This window comes from Felis catus, chromosome E1, assembly GCF_018350175.1.
Source record: "Felis catus isolate Fca126 chromosome E1, F.catus_Fca126_mat1.0, whole genome shotgun sequence".
Lineage (NCBI taxonomy): Eukaryota > Metazoa > Chordata > Mammalia > Carnivora > Felidae > Felis > Felis catus.
In genome coordinates, this window is record NC_058381.1 from 37,539,072 (window position 1) to 37,556,789 (window position 17,718).

General features: G+C 36.7%; 1 protein-coding gene and 1 long non-coding RNA gene across 4 annotated transcripts in view; one reads left to right on the top strand and one right to left on the bottom strand.

Moving 5' to 3' along the window:
* Window positions 1-17,718, bottom strand: part of NPEPPS (aminopeptidase puromycin sensitive) — a 95,638-nt gene that overhangs the window by 18,841 nt on the left and 59,079 nt on the right. For 2 of the 3 annotated variants that reach the window (XM_023243586.2, XM_045044852.1), the window contains 11 exons: window positions 13,495-13,616; window positions 11,949-12,056; window positions 10,276-10,476; window positions 9,734-9,830; window positions 9,589-9,622; window positions 8,632-8,746; window positions 6,423-6,587; window positions 5,490-5,594; window positions 5,012-5,072; window positions 2,313-2,422; window positions 411-474 (listed from right to left, as the gene is read on the bottom strand). In XM_023243586.2, coding sequence (XP_023099354.1) covers window positions 411-474; window positions 2,313-2,422; window positions 5,012-5,072; window positions 5,490-5,594; window positions 6,423-6,587; window positions 8,632-8,746; window positions 9,589-9,622; window positions 9,734-9,830; window positions 10,276-10,476; window positions 11,949-12,056; window positions 13,495-13,616 — 1,182 coding nt within the window. Of the gene's footprint in view, window positions 1-410; window positions 475-2,312; window positions 2,423-5,011; window positions 5,073-5,489; window positions 5,595-6,422; window positions 6,588-8,631; window positions 8,747-9,588; window positions 9,623-9,733; window positions 9,831-10,275; window positions 10,477-11,948; window positions 12,057-13,494; window positions 13,617-16,180; window positions 16,275-17,718 lie in introns of those variants that run through there. The other variant, XM_045044853.1, reaches the window with a different exon arrangement.
* On the top strand, window positions 3,892-6,577 carry LOC111557741. Its single transcript, XR_002737992.2, has 2 exons — window positions 3,892-4,073; window positions 4,765-6,577. It is a non-coding gene; the product is annotated as an uncharacterized LOC111557741 (long non-coding RNA).

Genomic DNA, 17,718 nt, shown 5'->3' on the forward strand with positions numbered 1-17,718 from the left:
AACTCTAAATAATCTTTGTGCTTTATTTACTTGTTTACTTACTTAGTATGCCCAAGAATTAAAAAGAAGACAAAGAATTAGCCACCCACACAAATGTGCAGCAAGATTCTTGTAAGGATAGAGACATCGCTTCTTGGGTGTTCCTATCCTTCTTCATTCCTTGTAGCCTCCAATAACATACAGAGACATGGAATTTCAAAAAACTGAAGAATATCAAAACACCACAAATACCTCATGAATCTCCTCTTTTGATTTCCTAGATTTCATTTGTATTTTATTACCATTTCCTTGTTTTTATTTAATCCTATCAAAAATATTAAAAAATATGTAATTACTTCCTGTTACTCGGAACACTACTGGAATGGTGTCCACATTCACTCATCAGCTCCCACTTACAGCCATTTGCTTACCAGCATATGGTCCACTGGCACAGAACTTTCTTTGGGACAACCTCAATAATCTGTCATCTTCTACCTAAGAAAGCATAAACAAAGGCTATTAATAGTAGTATCAACACTTTTTTTCCCCCTTCTTTTTGGAGGGGCCAACACTTCTGTGACAAAGTAGAAGGTGAAACCAGTACAGCCAAATGTCTCATGAGAACACAAAGTGCAACAGTGAGGAAGAGGACAATAGTATAGAATGGGAGAAAAGGCGCTGTTTCTCATTTAGGCCCCAAAATAACAAGCCTCTAAATAAAAGGCCATGTTCTATGTAATACGGCCCCTCAGAAGGGTTATGTATACAGACAAGAACCTTAAAATGTTACCATTTTCACAAGGATACATAACAATAAATAATACTGCAGCCAGTTGTTTTAATCTTTATAGAGGGAGGTTATATGTCTTTAGACTCTTAAGCTTCTAAAAAGTGGCAACCTTACATTAGCACATGGACTCAACGTTCAGAATTCAAAGGTTTAGAGTGACTGCTAAACATGAAAGAGGCACACATTTTGTTTCAAAGGATGAGCTTTACAATGAAGCACAAAAAAAAGTGGTGGAGGAAAACTGCAAAAACAATTTAAAACAACCGAAGTGCATATTAAAAAAAAAAAAAAAAACTTTGCAAATATGCAATCGTTTGCTTTACTTATCATTTGTTAATACGTCCTAGAACATTTTAAATAACATAATATATAACAGATTAGTATCACCCAAATTCATTGTCAAATTAGGCCAATGACCTTTATGGATAAACTGACTACACAAGACAGAATTGAAAAGCTAAAAAATTTGAGTAAAGAAGCAATGACCGGGGGCGCCTGGGTAGCTCAGTCCTGCTGGGAAGACAACTCATTCTGAGGTACAACTCTCTGAATTCAGGTAACAGTTCAACTAATAATAGTGCAATTCTGATCAAAATCCCATTGCCACCCAACCAACATTAAAACTAATTTTAGGGGCACCAGGCTGGTTCAGATGGTGCAGCATGTGACTCTTGGTCTTGGGGTTGTGGGTTCGTGCGCCACACCGGGTGTAGAGATTACTTAAAAAATAAATCTTAAGTGGTGCCGGGGTGGCTCAGTTGCTTGAGCGTCTGACTCTTGGTATCAGCTCTGGTTATGATTTCATGGTTGTGAGATTGAGCCCTGGGTTGGGCTCTGTGCTGAGCATGGAGCTTGCTTGGGATTCTCTCTCCCTCTGTCCCTCCCCCGCTCATGCTCTCTTTCCAAATAAATAAATAAGCATTTAAAAATAAATGAATAAAATATTTTAAAAAGCACTGATGTTTAAGAATGATATTATAAATGGGTGTTGAATTTTCACAAATGCTTTTCCTGCATCTTATTGAAGCGATTATGTGGTTCTCCTACCTATATTCTGTTAGTGTAGTGTTTATGAATCAAAATACTGATAGTTTTTTTTAATGTTATATCAACTTTGCAGTCCTAGGATAAACCTGACTTGGTCATTTTAGAATTCTATCAAGGGGCACCTGGTTGGCTCAGTGGGAAGAGCATGCAACTAGTGACCTCAAAATCATGAGTTCAAGCCCCATGTTGGGTGTAGAGATTACTTAAATAAATTTAAAAAAATGAGTTATATCAACAAGTTTACAGTGTTTTCCTTGGGGACAGTAAGAGTAGACAACATTTTGTTTTCTACTATAAGCATGCATGATTTTAATGATGGCGGAGGGGGAGGCAAACCATTTAGTATACAGGTAACAGATCACCAAGAAAACAATGCAAGGGCTAGTTTAAATGTTACCTAGAATACTTAAAGTACAGAAAAAGCAAATGAGGTAACACGGCCTGAATTCCATGTAGTACAGTAGCAGACAAATTGGAGGACTTTTTATAAGGTTACCTGTTCTGCTTCCACATAAATGAGGGGGAATCCCATTTGTTTGGTCCAGGTATTCATCACCGCTGCGATAGGTTTACCACTAGCATTTTCTAAACTTTCCCAGAGGTCCTCTAGAAGATAAACATGAACAATGAAAATCTAAAATGTTTACATTTTTATTTTCTGAAACAAACCAGAAATTTTATATAGCTCCTGACGCTATCTTGCTAACCAATTCTTTGGTTCTTTCAGGTTCGGGAGATAAACGGGGGGTCAAGTTAATGTCCACTTGCCTCTCCATTAAATAAACTCTATTACAAAAACTGGTCTTATAGTTTAAGATGCCTCTAATTGTTCCGGTTTAATAAAAAAATATCACAAATTATTCAAAAAAAAAAAAGACAAATTATAGGAGTGCCTGGCTGGCTCAGTCAATAGAGGGTGCAACTCTTGATCTCAGTTTTTTGAGTTCAAGCCCCATGTTAAGCCTAGAGTTTACTTAAAAAAAAAAAAAATCCATCACAAATTATAGTAAAGAAAAGACAAACAGGGAAGTTCAAACAAGAAGATAACAGAAACATACAAACATATTCAAGATCACCACTAAGCATCACCTACAAACTTAAAACCATGATATCCATTCAATTAACAGAGGTTTAAAAAACACTCAGTGCTCTAAAGCTGAAGTAAAACTCATATGGTCAAATGGCACTGGTGGCATGGTAAGCAAAACAGCAATACAATGAGATACACGCTATAATGGGGGCATGAACAGAGGAAAAGTCCTTAAGGAAAAATCCAAGGAAGGGGCACCTGGGTGGCTCAGTTGGTTAAGCATCCGACTTTTGATTTGGGCTCAGGGCATGATTTCACAGGTTTGTGAGCTGACAGTGAGGCACCTGTTTGAGTTTCTCTCTCTCTCTCCCCCTCTCTCTCTGTCCCTCTCTCCTGCTCGCACTCTCTCTCTCTCAAAATACATATGTAAACTTTAAAAAAAAATTCAAGGAAAATAAAGGCTTCACAAGAGTTGGCTTCTGGTCTGCATCTTGAAGAGGAGTTGTTCATTAGGCAAAGGGAAAAAGGCATTCCAGGTGGACAAATAAATGGTTTATATACAAAGAAAAAGTGTAAGAAAGACACAAAACATTACTAATAGCAAATGTTCAATGCGCTGAAGCTAGAAGGCATATCCAGCAATGAGGCTGAAACAGGCAAGGGCTGACCAGCTAAGACTATGTGTGGCTTGGGGCACCTGGTTGGCTCAGTCAGTTAAGCGTCCGACTTTGGCTCAGGTTATGATCTCATGGTTCGTGGGTCCAATCCCCACATCGGGCTCTGTGCTGACAGCTCAGAGCCTGGAGCCTGTTTCAGATTCTGTGTCTCCCTCTCTCTCTGCCCCTCCCCTGCTCACATTCTGTGTGTATCTCTCTCAAAAATAAATAAAAATTAAAAAAAAAAAAAAGACTATGTATGGCTTAAAAAGAACAGACTATACTGTGAAGGGACTGAAGTATCTCAAATGTTTTTAATCAGTAGGTGACGCAATCAAGTATTTGCTTTAGAAAGATAACCCTGGCTAGCCTCAGAGTGACAGGGAGAACTGAAGAGAGTGGGGCAGGCAAGAAGTAGTGAGTTGGTAGGCAGCTGTGGAATTCAGTAGAGATTGTGAAGGCGTGAATTAAGCAAAGGGTAGTGAGGACAGACAGGATAAAAACCATGGATGGTAACTGCAGTGTCTTTGAACTGCCAACTGTCTTTAGAAGTAACATAAACCCAAAAAAGGTACATGGTAGGTGTTGCTTTTCAAAGTGTGGCCTAAAGACTAGTGGCACTGGCTTCACCTGGGAGCTTGTTAGAAATGCAGATCCTCCGGTCTCACCCCAGATCTACTGAATTAGAAACATTTTCAGCTCTGGGTTACTGCATGTACATTTCAGTTTAAGAACCAGAAAGCTCTTTCCTCATGTATTATGTATATATGCATGCTGAAGACTCAGAAAATTTGCAAGAGCACATTCTTCTTTGGCTCTGCTTTAAGGAACAGAATGCCTCTCTATTTCATAAACTGAGATGGACATTTATGGCCAGGGGAATGGGCGGTGGGTGGGTAGAAGGGCAGAGTGTCAGGATTACATCGTGTCCTCAACAGAGAGGCAGATAGGTGTATGTATTTTTAATTCACAGGTCATAAACCTCAGGAACAGCCCATGGCCAGGCCTCTCTGAACTTTTGTCATTCTATTAGATACTAATGACATTATATAAATCTTGTTTTCTAAACTTTTTGTTCACTAAGAACTCAAAACTCCAACTCCGGTTCTTTGTAATTTTCAATCAACACTTACACCTTTATTCTTTCTTTGGACTCCCATTCACAATAAGTCACAGACCACTATACACTATAAATCTTAAACCTTACTTCATTGAAACTCTGTTATTCCATAAGTTTACTCCTAAAAATGGTTAATTTGCAGCAATTTTAATGGCCAAACAGAACTCTTCAGACTCTTGGAAGTGGCAGGACACCGAGCCATGGAGAGCAGACTACCAGAGGGCACCGGAAGGAAGGTCCTGATTCATGCTGATCCGTGACTTAACACATGGCACCAGATAAGTCAACTTGATTTCCTATGTTAAGCATTTAGGAAAAATTAAATGTCCCACTCTGGATTGAGTGCCAACACCTTCTCTCCACTCCTATCTCAAGCTATTAAAGATTACCTGTGGCAGCATTCTTTTGTTGGAACTTGGTTAAATACATGTTCATTCCTTTCTTAAAGTCCTGAGAAAACACAATTTTTAAAATCCAGGAGATTAAGACCTTGGAATTTATAGTGTATCTGCATATTAGTACTCAAATTACCTGAGTGTCAGATTTACTGAAAAACACATATCCCTCGAATGTCTACTACCTTTTACTTAAGAATGCATATGCTTTGCCTTCTACTTTTGCTTTTAAGTTTTATACCAGCCTCCCACACATCCCCCAAACACATTTACACATCATTCATCTAAGAGACCATGAGAGTCAATATAAAAAGAAATGGAGGTATAAGCCAGATCAGAGTATATTCTTCTAGAATCTAGAAAAATTACTTAGGAACTTAATTTAAATGAAAGCAGACATTTTTTTTTTCCATGCAAAACTCTATGATTTCACCATAAAAGAATGGAAGATTTTTTTAAGCTGCTTTTTTACCTTATCCCCAATGTAGTCATGGAGCATTCGGATGACAGATGCACCTTTGCTATATGATATAGCGTCAAATATCTCATCGACTTCAGAAGGATGTCCCACACTGACCTGGCAGACAGTGTGATTCAGGGTTATAACAGGAAGCAGACAGCCTGTAATACTGAATTACATAAAAAGCTTTCTAGGAAAACCCTCCTAACTCATAAGATACTTTTCTGCCTTTAGCTCACTGATAAATGCATAATGATGATCCTTAAAAAGCATGTAGTAACTAATACTAAATAAAGTGGAATATATGACATGATCCCCATCATCTCTGAGGGTCCTGGCTCCGCTTTGCTGGGAGGTAAATCACTACGGATCTATTTACTGGAAGACTGGAGAAGGAAGAAAGGAGAGATGAAAAACATTTTATTTCTTGCAGCTAATTGTAATGGCTTACAATTATATAGGATCCTCGTTAAATACATCAAAGTAGACTGTAAGTCTAGTTCTTTGGAAGCAAAATTAATTCATATAAACTAAGCTGAAATAAGTCAAGAGAAATAAAATATACATAAAAACAGATCATGACAACAATAACAAAAATACATTCAGAATTTTCTTTGAAACAAACAATGGAATCAAAATGTTCCCTTATGCATACTGCCCAATAGGCATGGTTCTCCCATTCTATGCAATAAAAATGTACTTAGTGAATGTTTATGGGTACATAGCACTTACTTCTACAAAGATCAAATTTTTATACTGCTTACCTTAAAAAGAAACATAATTAGAACTTAACCTTGTGAGATTTTTCAAGACTGAAAATATAAGCTATAAAAACAAGTGAACTGCTCATGTAATTTTCTTTTCAGAGTCCTAAGTATCTCTATAACAAATTACTTATTTCATTAAATATGAGAGAAAGGCCGATGGTTGAAAAGTATGGCTCACTTCAATAGGATGGCTGTTATCTAGAGCGTCAAGTTCCTGGGCACGGGTGTAATCAGCAGAAACAAACTGAGTCCAGATATCATACTCTGGGAAGCAGTGGTCTACACACAGATATTCAATCCATGATGCAAAGCCTTCATTTAGCCAAAGATGAGTCCACCATTCCTAAAAACAAAAGAAAGAAATGTGTAAGGAAAACAAAATGCTTTTCATTCCACTAACTTGAAAAAGTCACATGTCTCTTCCACTATACAACTTACAACTTAATAAACCAAAATTTAGTGAAAAACATTTAGTAAGTCACATGTCTGAACAACAAAAAAAGTGTTTAAAAGAGATGCTAAGAAAGGCCTACTGGTGATATTGGCATTATGCCTGAGGGACATTTCAAAACATAGCTAAGTCACTTTTTATTACCAAAGGTAGAAAAGATGTAAGGAGAAAGGTGGGGGGGGGGGGGGGGGGGGGGGAGGGCGCTTATACGGAAAAGGGGAAGAGAACAGATAAATGTAGGCAAGAGCCTAAATTGTCAGGTGAAAGTTAGTTTGATAAACCAGAAAGCTACCAGGACCAAACACAGAAAACTAGAAAGGATTTTTATAATGACTGAGAAAAGTTACTGTCAACTGACAAGTTAAACTTTCTAGATAAACAGAAAAGCAGTACTGCTTATATAAATATTAGGTAAAATGAACAGAAATATGGCAGTAAGTAGTTCAGTAATGAATGTTGTTTTAAGTATTTATGGAATACAAAATCTCACCTGTTAATAAGAATTAATAGTAGAGTGGACAAGGAATATAAGTGAGTCACAGATAAAACCAACTTAAAAAAAAAACAATTTTTTAGAAAGAGATCTTAATCTAAGTTTCATTAAAGCTGATTAAATCTCTTAAAAAAAGAAATCAATATAAGAATCCATGATAGAGATGCTAAAGGACTAATGCAATGGTGAAAAACAAAAAGGCATTAAAATTCTGGAAAGATCAGATGTTTTCAATACTAGGTGATGAAAGGCTATTTGTCTAAGTGCTCTGTGCACTTATTTAACTAGTAGCTCCCACGAAGATAAGCTGGTACAGAGCTAGCTATTCACCAACCTATCATTAAGCCCTTAAATTTCACTTAATGAAACAACTGACATCTAACAACTAGAACAGTTACTCAAATCCAGTAAAAAGTTGTTTTAAAAGCAATATGAGAATGTGCACATATCCCCCCACTAAAATGTATTGCTGGTAGTTTACTAGCACACTTAATTCCACATGAAATTATATGTCAAAAATTCTTTTTTACTCCTACGTAAAATTGTAAACATCCAAAGCAAAAGGAAATGGTTTAATCTCAAGGGCTGGCTTTCTTTAAAAACTCTCTCAGACATGTAATAGTTGTTGAATGCCGTACTTTCTTGCTTATTCCTGTGACATATGGACTCAACTAACATCCAAGTCAGGTTCTGCTCTTTGGCAACCTAAAATGCTATCAGGGAATTTGGCTGGCTCCAGAATCTCCAGTTCTTTCTTTGCGGAGGTACTTCTAGTTCACTCATTAAACCCTGTGCTCCCAAGCTCTAACATAGTTGGCTGCCATAGATAGCACTTACTTAGAGTAAGAGGGTAAAGGTCAAGACTTAAGGACAGAGATCATTCACTGTAAACATTATAATAAACAATAATCTCAATGGAACAGTTGGAAATTTTAATATACTTTATAGTTATTCCCTACTTTCTTTGTTTCCGTTTCTATTAAATTTCAATGTAATATTTTAGTCAATGAGACAACTGACCCCTAAAAGCATTTCAGCCTAATCAAAGATCACGTTGTTATTTATCAGGTTATTTTTCAGCTACTGGACTACATAATAAATATTCCCAAGAAACTAGTGTCAGGCTGGCATCTCACTGCACGGAATCTCTGTACCCAAAAGGAACCCCTGTCACCCAAATTAGTATGACTTCCCATTTGTAGGCAAACCCTACAACACAGTTTAGGAAGCACTTTGTGTTGAATAAAGACTGTCCACGTGCTCCTGGTTAATACTGAGATTCTGATAAACACTTTTCAAAGTGGACCTTCTAAAATAAAGATTTTCTGTGATTCATTTATTTTTTAGCACAGTGTTCCAGTCAAACCTGAAATACTATGTAGCCAAAATAATGTACAGCAGGATGAAGACAAATATATTTGAGCACTTAAAAATATTAAATACCATAGTAACAAGATTTCCAAACCATTGATGGGCGAGTTCATGTCCCACAACCAGAGCAACCCACTGGCGTGATGAAGAACAGGAGTTTTTTGGATCGATAAGCAATGCAGTCTCCCTGTGTTTAAAAAAAATTTTTTTTTAAACAATAAAAGTATTGCAATAAAAGCAGGCATGCACAAGTGGGGGAGCTCCCCCCACTAAATAAGATGGTCAAGTTAGGCTTTAGAGATATCAAGAAAACATTTCCTCTGAGTATACAAAGGAGAAAAAGTTCTGGGAAGATTAAAAGCTATTCCAACAGAATTCACACAACAGAAGATCAAAGGTGTGACAAAAGTTAAATCATCAGTTTGTAAATAGGACAGCTGCCTGAAATTTTTAAAGAATTTAGTCTGAGGGATTAGACTATTGTGCTAGACAGAGACAGAAGACAGTCCTTCCATTAAAAGAAGGGGACTGGCAAATTGGGAGAAGATGCATTCCACAGTCCGGAAAAGAACACTGAACAGGCTGTCCAAAACTTAACTCATTGAAGCAGGCAGGGCAAAAACTTGTTTACAGACCCTGCTTTAAAAATTATACAACCCACATGTTTGTATTGTGGTGACAGACATGTAAAAACCTGGCCAGAAAATATTAAAGCAGAGAAGGTTCTTCAAGCTGGAAAAATAACTATGAAACTTCTGGGAGGAAGAGAAGGCACCGAAATGAGAAACTCAGCCAAAAATAGATCTAAAAATGTTACTAATGCCAGATGCTCACTTTAAAATCTTACAATCTCAGATAGTAGCACCAGAGGGTGTTCATGTGCATTCCTGAAATGTGCACAGAAGTGGGGGAGGCAGGAGAATTTACCGCAGATCATAAGGCAGAAGCTACTCAACTGCAAGTAGGTGTGAACCTCTTACGAAATCAGTGATTGAAAAGACAAGGCAGGGGAATGTATCATTAACATACCTATAAGTAACAAGGCCCCAGTTCTCCATGGCACCTTCATAAAATAAATACAAACATTTATTGATATATGTACATAACTCTTCCTCAAAATCACAAAATTCAAAAAAGTTATTACAATTCAGCAATAAAATGAAATTTACTTTACCAGCTGCAAAGTCTGCAATAGCAATGAGATCAATTTTAGGTAGAGGATAAGGAACATTGAAGTAGTCCTTATAAAAAGGCAGGGTTTTAGCAGCAACCTACAAAAGTATAAACAAAAGAACCACCTGATAAATATTTCATTGTAGTTCATATAGAAATCCACACAGGAATCCTGTTGCAAGCCAAAGCACCTCAAGTTACTAGAAACCAACCCTGGGGAGCCCTACCTCCGAAGACTACCTTAGCCCCAAGCTTTGTTAAGGTTGGCCATTTAAAACTTGGTATGAAAAATATATTACTTATTTTCCCACCCACTGTCTGGATAAATAAATGCCACTCTAATATTCTCTTAATCATTATCTTGTAAAATATTAATATAACACCAAGGTTGGTAGTTCCAAAATTCTATTAAAAATAAAATCAACATAGCACAACAAATTTCAGACTAAATTATAAATAATTGTACTAATAATTGATCAGAAATGTAAATTCCCCAACCTGGAGTTATGGACTGTTGGAACAATCCTCTTCAAGTACATTTACCTCTAACGCAAATTTTCCTTGCTCTGCTTTGCCAACAGGGGTGTAAACACGGACACACACACCATCTTTTGACCTTGTTTCTACAAAGTCATATTCACCCACAACAAATGCCACCAGATATGTAGACATGACAGGTGTGCGGGCAAACTTCACTTCCACTACATTTTCATCATCAGGGTACGGTTTCCGATCAATTACATTCTTTAAAAAAAAAAAAAAAAGAAAGAAAGAAAGAAAGAGAAAAAGAAACAAAGAAAGAAGTAGAACATTTAAACAGGTTTACATTAAATACCTTAGAGGAAATACTAGCCATAAACTGTGCTGCCTCTCCTTCCTCCTTTCCAGTACTGCATACTTATCTATCCCAATTCAACCATTGCTTTCATGCTGTCAAAATCTCTCCCATTAAGAAGGATAGGAGCACCTGGGGGGCTCAGTCGGTTGCGTGTCAGACTTCGGCTCAGGTCATGATCTCGCAGTCCATGAGTCTGAGCCCCACGCTGGACTCTGGCTGACAGCTCAGAGCCTGGAGCCTGCAGCCTGCTTCAGATTCTGTGTCTCCCTCTCTCTCTGACCCTCACCTGCTTGCGCAGGAGCGCGCACGCTCTCTCTCTCAAAGGTAAATAAACATTAAAAAAAATTTTTTTTAAAGGATACATTAAGAGGTTGGGGGCTAAAGTGTTAAAACTACCAAGGATCTGTGAGAGAAAAGCAGCAACTTTTCCTGGATACCTATTATATGCCGGCACTGGGATGTAAGACCTCAATGCTTTTCAAGTGAAAGAAGGATAGAAGGCAAATAACTATTAATGAAGTGTAATTGTGAAATCTACATTTCAAAGGGTACAGATTTCTAAATTTAGCGCATTCTCTATACCAAGGCTGGTTCTAAGCAAATTTGTGGAAGAATCTCCACTTTTACCTACAGAGTTCCTCATTTCTCTTTTTTGTTACCCCTCTTTTTCCTATTCAGGCTCTCCATTTCCTCAAGATCTCTCTATTCTTTCTTCCAAGGAAGACTTACTCAAGAACAGACCTGATAATTTCATTCATACTAAACGGTAAAAGAATATCTCAGTTTAATGTATTATTCTCCTTTTAGGAATATTCGAGAAGAGAATGGCATTCTATCTATGGAATTCTCTCTACCGATAAAGGAGGCAAAAGCCAGTTATTTTCAGGTACAGTAGGCTTTTCCAAGTTCCCCAGATTCATATTATAGGCTATAGGGTACTCTCTGTCTTAATCAATATACTTCATGTGGTAAATGCCTACTCTATTTATGAAAGAGATCAATGACATCAGTGAAAAGAGCATATTCCAAGAGTACAATCAACCAAAAACCTAAATAAACACTTCATTATATGGCTATATCTTTTGGCATTATTAACAAGAAAGCCAGATTTTTTTTTCAGGTAATATTTATTAAACTCATCACTTATTTAGTTTTCCAAATTAAAGTTTATAAGGAATTTCTTCCATGAGGAGGGAAATTCCAAATAAGGCAGTTTTAAAAAAGAGGGCTTACTGGAAATAAGAAAACTAACGTTTATGTTCCCATTCTGTATCAAGCATTGTGTGCTAGGTGGTTTCACGCTATTCCATCTAACCAGCAAACTAAATATTCTAAACGCTTATTCAAAATTTAAATATACTTACAAACACATACATACCATATTTGATAAAGCTACTCTGTCTTTAGGAACAACCAACGAGATATCAAAAGTTGCTTTGATGGCAGGCTCATCCCAGCAAGGGAAAGCCCTCCGAGCATCCGTAGCCTTAAGAAAAGAATATGAAATCTAAATATTACTGAATTAACCTAACCAACTATTTCATGAAGTAACTGCCATTGTCTTATTTCTATCATCCATTCCTTCACTTGTTTAAATGTTTACTTTCTACTCAGTGTCAGGCAACAAGCTAGGCAGTGACTACAAGGAGAACATAAGGCTTACTATCACTGCCCCATCAGCAACCCCAAACAAACAGAAACAAACAATAAACAATAATCCAGGAATTAGGTCTGCTACAGGTCTTAACAGTCTATAGTATTAGACTATTTTAGAATATTTTTAACAAAACATTTCAACATTTCAAAAATTCAATGTAAATGGCTTCAGCAGTAATGTTACAAAACACAGAGCATAGGAGAGTCAACAAGTACACAGTAAGGATTCAGAGCTGGGAACACAGGTTGCCTCTCTGGATTTATTAACCCCCCCCCCCCCCCCCCCAAATCTTCGATGTGCTTTGTTCTTCATCCGAAATGACAGCAACAGGAATAAAGACAGATGCCCTCATCGGTTCTAAACAGGTCATTCGTTTAATGGCATTTCCATATACTACACATAAAACTGCCACCACTTGACCTACTTAAAGAGACCTCATTTTTTCCTTTAAAAATAAACAAAGAACAAATTAATTTGTTTTTTAAGAAAGGCATCTGGGTGGCTCAGTCAGTTGAGCATGTGACTCTTGATTTCAGCTCAGGTCATGATCTCACGGTTGTGAGAATGAGCCCCACGTTGGGTTCCACACTGAGCATGTAGCCTGCTTAAGATTCTTTCTCTCTCTCCCTCTGCCCCTCTCCCTTGCTTGCGCTATCTCTCTCTCTCTCTCAAAAAAAAAAAAAAAAAAGGGAGCAAACATGTTAAGCAAAATAACGTTTAGTGGTTCAGTTTTGAAAGAAACTTGAACAAAACAGAATGAAGTAAAAAAAAAAAAAAAAGAACCGATGACAAGATGCTGTATCTTGAAAAGAAGGAACAAAATATGCAGAAGTAGAGGAAGCACATACTTTTGGAAAAAAGTTTCTCCAAGGAAAATGTTAGATGGCTGGCTGCACTCTAAAAGAAGTTAAGTAAATGATGAATTCATTCTACTTACTTATTTGAAAAGTAAACAGGGTATAAGGAAAGAAATGGTAGCACAGAAAACTTTTCGATTAGGAGCAGCAGCAGTAGGTAAATGAATTGATACTAGAAGAAATTAAATGAATTAACATGGATAAGATTTAAAAGTTTCTAAAAAAAAAAAAACAGTTTCTCAAATATCTAAAAGACAAAGTGATGAAAGCTCTCAAAAATTCATTTGAGGGACAGACATTAGACATAAACCAATATGAAGGGAACAGAATAATCATGCAAATAATAGAACAGAACTTTGTCAGAATGTTTATACATCAAGATCGTAATATTTTAGAGAAGAATACCATACCTCAAACTGTGTGACAGCAGCATAACGCACCTCTCCAGAAGGGGTGGTATATTTACTTCTGTAGAAGCCTTTCATTTTGTCATTCAGCTCTCCAACAAAATCTATCTTTAAGGTTCCTGTACCTGTGATTGAAAATGAATGAAAACCACTTTAATGCAGATATTAGTTCAAGTTATTAAAAATATGTCCTTAAGACACTAACTTAGTTGACCTGTTACAATGTTCAATTCATTCTTTCCTTTCTGGAACACTTCTCCCAGCAAAGGAGAGAATACAGTATTTACTAAAGGAAATGGCAGACTAATCCTAAAGTAAATCTTAACATCATGTTTAGGGTGACTGCTTATAAAGTTCTTTAACTGTATTGGGGCGCCTGGGTGGCTCAGTCAGTTGACTGCCCGACTTCGGCCCAGGTCATGATCTCACGGTTTCTGAGTTCGAGCCCTGCGTCGGGTCTGTGCTGACAGCTCAGAGCCTGGAACTTGCTTTGGATTCTGTGTCTCCTCCTCTCTCTGCCCCTCCCATGATCATGTTCTGTCTCTCTCTGTCTCTCAATAATAAATGTTAAAAAAAATTTTTTTAAGTTCTTTAACTGTATTAACTTCATCTCAAATCACCAATACATAAAGATAAAAACAGAAGAGGAAATGAACATTTGTTAATAAATGTATGACATATTACTGTGCATGGTGCTTTAAAAATATTTAGAAACTTGAAAGTTGGTATAGGGGCGCCTGGGTGGCGTAGTCGGTTAAGCGTCCGACTTCAGCCAGGTCACGATCTCGCGGTCCGTGAGTTCGAGCCCCGCGTCAGGCTCTGGGCTGATGGCTCGGAGCCTGGAGCCTGTTTCCGATTCTGTGTCTCCCTCTCTCTCTGCCCCTCCCCCGTTCATGCTCTGTCTCTCTCTGTCCCAAAAATAAAAATAAAAAAAACATTAAAAAAATAAAAATAAAAATATTTAGAAACTTGAAAGTTGGTATAGTCTCCATTTTTTTCAGATGAGGAAACTGACTTCAGTAACTTGCTTGAGGTCACACGATTAGTAAGCAGCAAGAATGAGATAAAAATTTAGGCCTGCTTAATCCAAAATTCATGTCCTTTGCCAATTATGCCATATAAATTGGTCCATTTAGATGAATTCATGCCAATTACTCTATCAGTAAGATAAGACCTTATCTGTTCAATCCAAATGGAACACTGATTCCCTACTTTTGTAAGGAACTATATATGGAAGATCAATGATTTGGCTAGCAAAGGGGCATAAAAACTCTTATAGTCACCTCAATCATTTGAAATGATAAAAGAAATACATTTAATCAATAATTACTAAATGCAAATAAAAATGCAACTTGAATATATATTCTATTATTGTATAAGGGCAAACCAAATTAGACAAAATGGGAGTTTTTGTGAGTATATATACTTTCTTTCACAACAGAAAAATTATTATCTACAGTCATCTATGAAATTCAGATGCATGACAAAACAATAATCCCATTCTACATTTTACAAATTAAACCCCCCCAAAAAACCAACCAGAAAAATGTTGACTTTTACTTGATCCTTTTAAAAGTGCCTATTTATAACAAGAGGTAGAGCATGGGAATCTAACAAATCAAAGACATAGTATGATTATAAAGTAATTAGGCAATCATTCTAAAACATTTTATACCCTAATGTTTTAAACTGTCATTTTGGAATGCCACAGAGCAATGCCACTGACATTGTTTAAAATGTTCTTGACTCTTTATCTTTCTGACATATCCTTTCGGATGTTCTCAAAGTCAAATCTTCACCTTGCAAAATTCAACTTTTTTAAAAAGGTCCAAAAGTCACGAAGAGTCCAAGTCTACAGAATAAGTGAATGACAAACTGCAAACTGTTTCTGGACAAAACACTGTGGTCTATTAAGTATGTCAATTAAGTAATTAAACTGATTTCCTTATGTACCTTAAACTCATTCTGAAAGTAATTTCAAGTGAAAATTTCAGACCTTTGTGGCAAAGTCATCACTCAACAAAGTGCCATGTTCTATTTTTTTAAAATTTTTTTAAGTAAGCTCTACACGCAACGCAGGGCCCGAACTCATGACCCCAAGATCAAGAGTCGCACGCTCTCCTGATGAGCCAGCCAGGCACCCAAAAGTGCCATATTCTTAAAATAATCATGCTGGGAAAAAAACCGAGTTTATTTAAATAAATGTTTGTGACTCTGATTTTTTAAAAATCAGACATTCTGTCTGAAGGGGACAATGAATACTTTCTTAAAGAGAATGACAGATTACTGGGACAGTAAATAAGAATACAATAAAAGAATGCGAAAGAATTCTAAATGAGTGATACCAAATGATATGTATATATAGTATTATATACTAAAGAATTATAGTATAAAATGTGTTTTCTTTAGGAATTCACTAATCTTTAAAAAAGCAGATATAGTCACATTAATAAAGTTTATAAGGAATATCTAATAGATTCTAAAAACCCACTACCTTTAAAGGGAAGTTGTATGATGCAATGTTATGTTGCAATTCCCATAAATGGAAACTGCCAGTCTGTTTTCACTAAGTCAACTGTTAAAATTTCTTTTATGTAATTCATACTCCATGGAAAATCTACTTTTGCCTTTTCCTATTTGGAATACAAATGGATTCAAAACTCGTAACTAAATAAGAAAGGCTGCTTACACTTTTACTCGGTTTTAAATCTCCAAGGCCATCAAACCATAACAAGATACTGATAGTGACCACTTCCAAAAAAGTGGCATACTAAACAAAATACAAAGTATTGGAAAAGGTTATTACCTGAAATTCAAACAAAACACAAGTTAAAGTTTTAAAAAATCATTAATAAATTTAAGTAGTGTCACATACAATACTAATTACAAAATGCTTACACTAATATAGAATTTTAGGGCAAAAACAGGAGAGAAAAGACTTCTTAATAAACGTCAACTTATCAAATTTACAGCATACTGAAGAACTGATTGCCAGACTGTCTGATTTTATACCTGTTTGTGTACAAAATTTACATTGTTCCTCACATTAGACACCTTATTTCAATATCCAGTGTATGCAATACTTATCTGCTTGGAATGGTAAACCTTTTAAAATACACAATAAATTCACTTATAAATTAAACAACAGAAAAATTGCAACTTCTATCAAAAACTCTATTTGCTATCCTGCTTAGGATAGAACTGCTATTAAAACCTCATGTAGACCTTGAACTACTTCAATAAAAATTTAATGAGCCTACTAAATGCTTAAAAATTAAAGACAGATTAATTTGTATAAAAAGAGAGTAAGGGTCTCTGCCTTCATGCCACCATTTCCTGTGAACCTGTTTTTCACTCTTCGAAATGTCAGTATCACCCGGTATTTCTCCAAATACACACACAATTAAGGGGAAAAGAAGGGTACAGAATATGATGTGTGGCATGCTAACTTTTATGGGTTTTTTTTTTAGGTTTGTTTGTTTGTTTGTTTGTTTGTTTGTTTGTTTAGAGAGAGAAAGCCAACAAGGGAGGGGCAAAGAGGGAGAATCCCAAGAGGACTTCACCCTGTCAGCACAGAGCCGGATGCAGGGCTCAAACCCACAAACCATGAAATCATGACCCAAGCCGGAACCAAAAGTCGGACATTCGACCAACTGAGCCACCCAGGTGCCCCTAACGTCTGTGTTCTTAAACAGTATATACAGACATGTTTACAAAACTATGGAATAGTTTTGAAAGGATACATAGGAAACTGGTTGCTTTTGAGTAGAGCTGAGTTAGAAAGGACTAGAATGGCAAACACATTTCCACTATATATCCTATGAATTTTATTTTTATTATTTTTTAAACTTTTATGTTTTATTTATTATTTGAGAGAGAGAGAGAGAGAGAGAGAGAGAGAGAGAGAGGACAAGCGAGCTTGCATGGGGGAGGGGTGGGAGGGGATTTTTCAGAGAATCTGAAGCACGCTCTGTGCTGACAGGCTGACCGCGGCAAGCCCAGTGCAGGACTCAAGATCATGAAACTGAGCAGAAGTCAGACACTCAACCGACTGAGCCATTCAGGTGCCCCTTTATTATTATTTTTTAATGTTTATTTATTTTGAGAGAGAGAGAGAGAAAGAGAGAGAGAGAGACAGAGAGAGAGAGCGACAGGGAGAGAGACAATCCCAAGCAGGCTCAGAGCTGTCAGTGCAGAGCCCTATGCGGGACTCTATCTCATAAATGG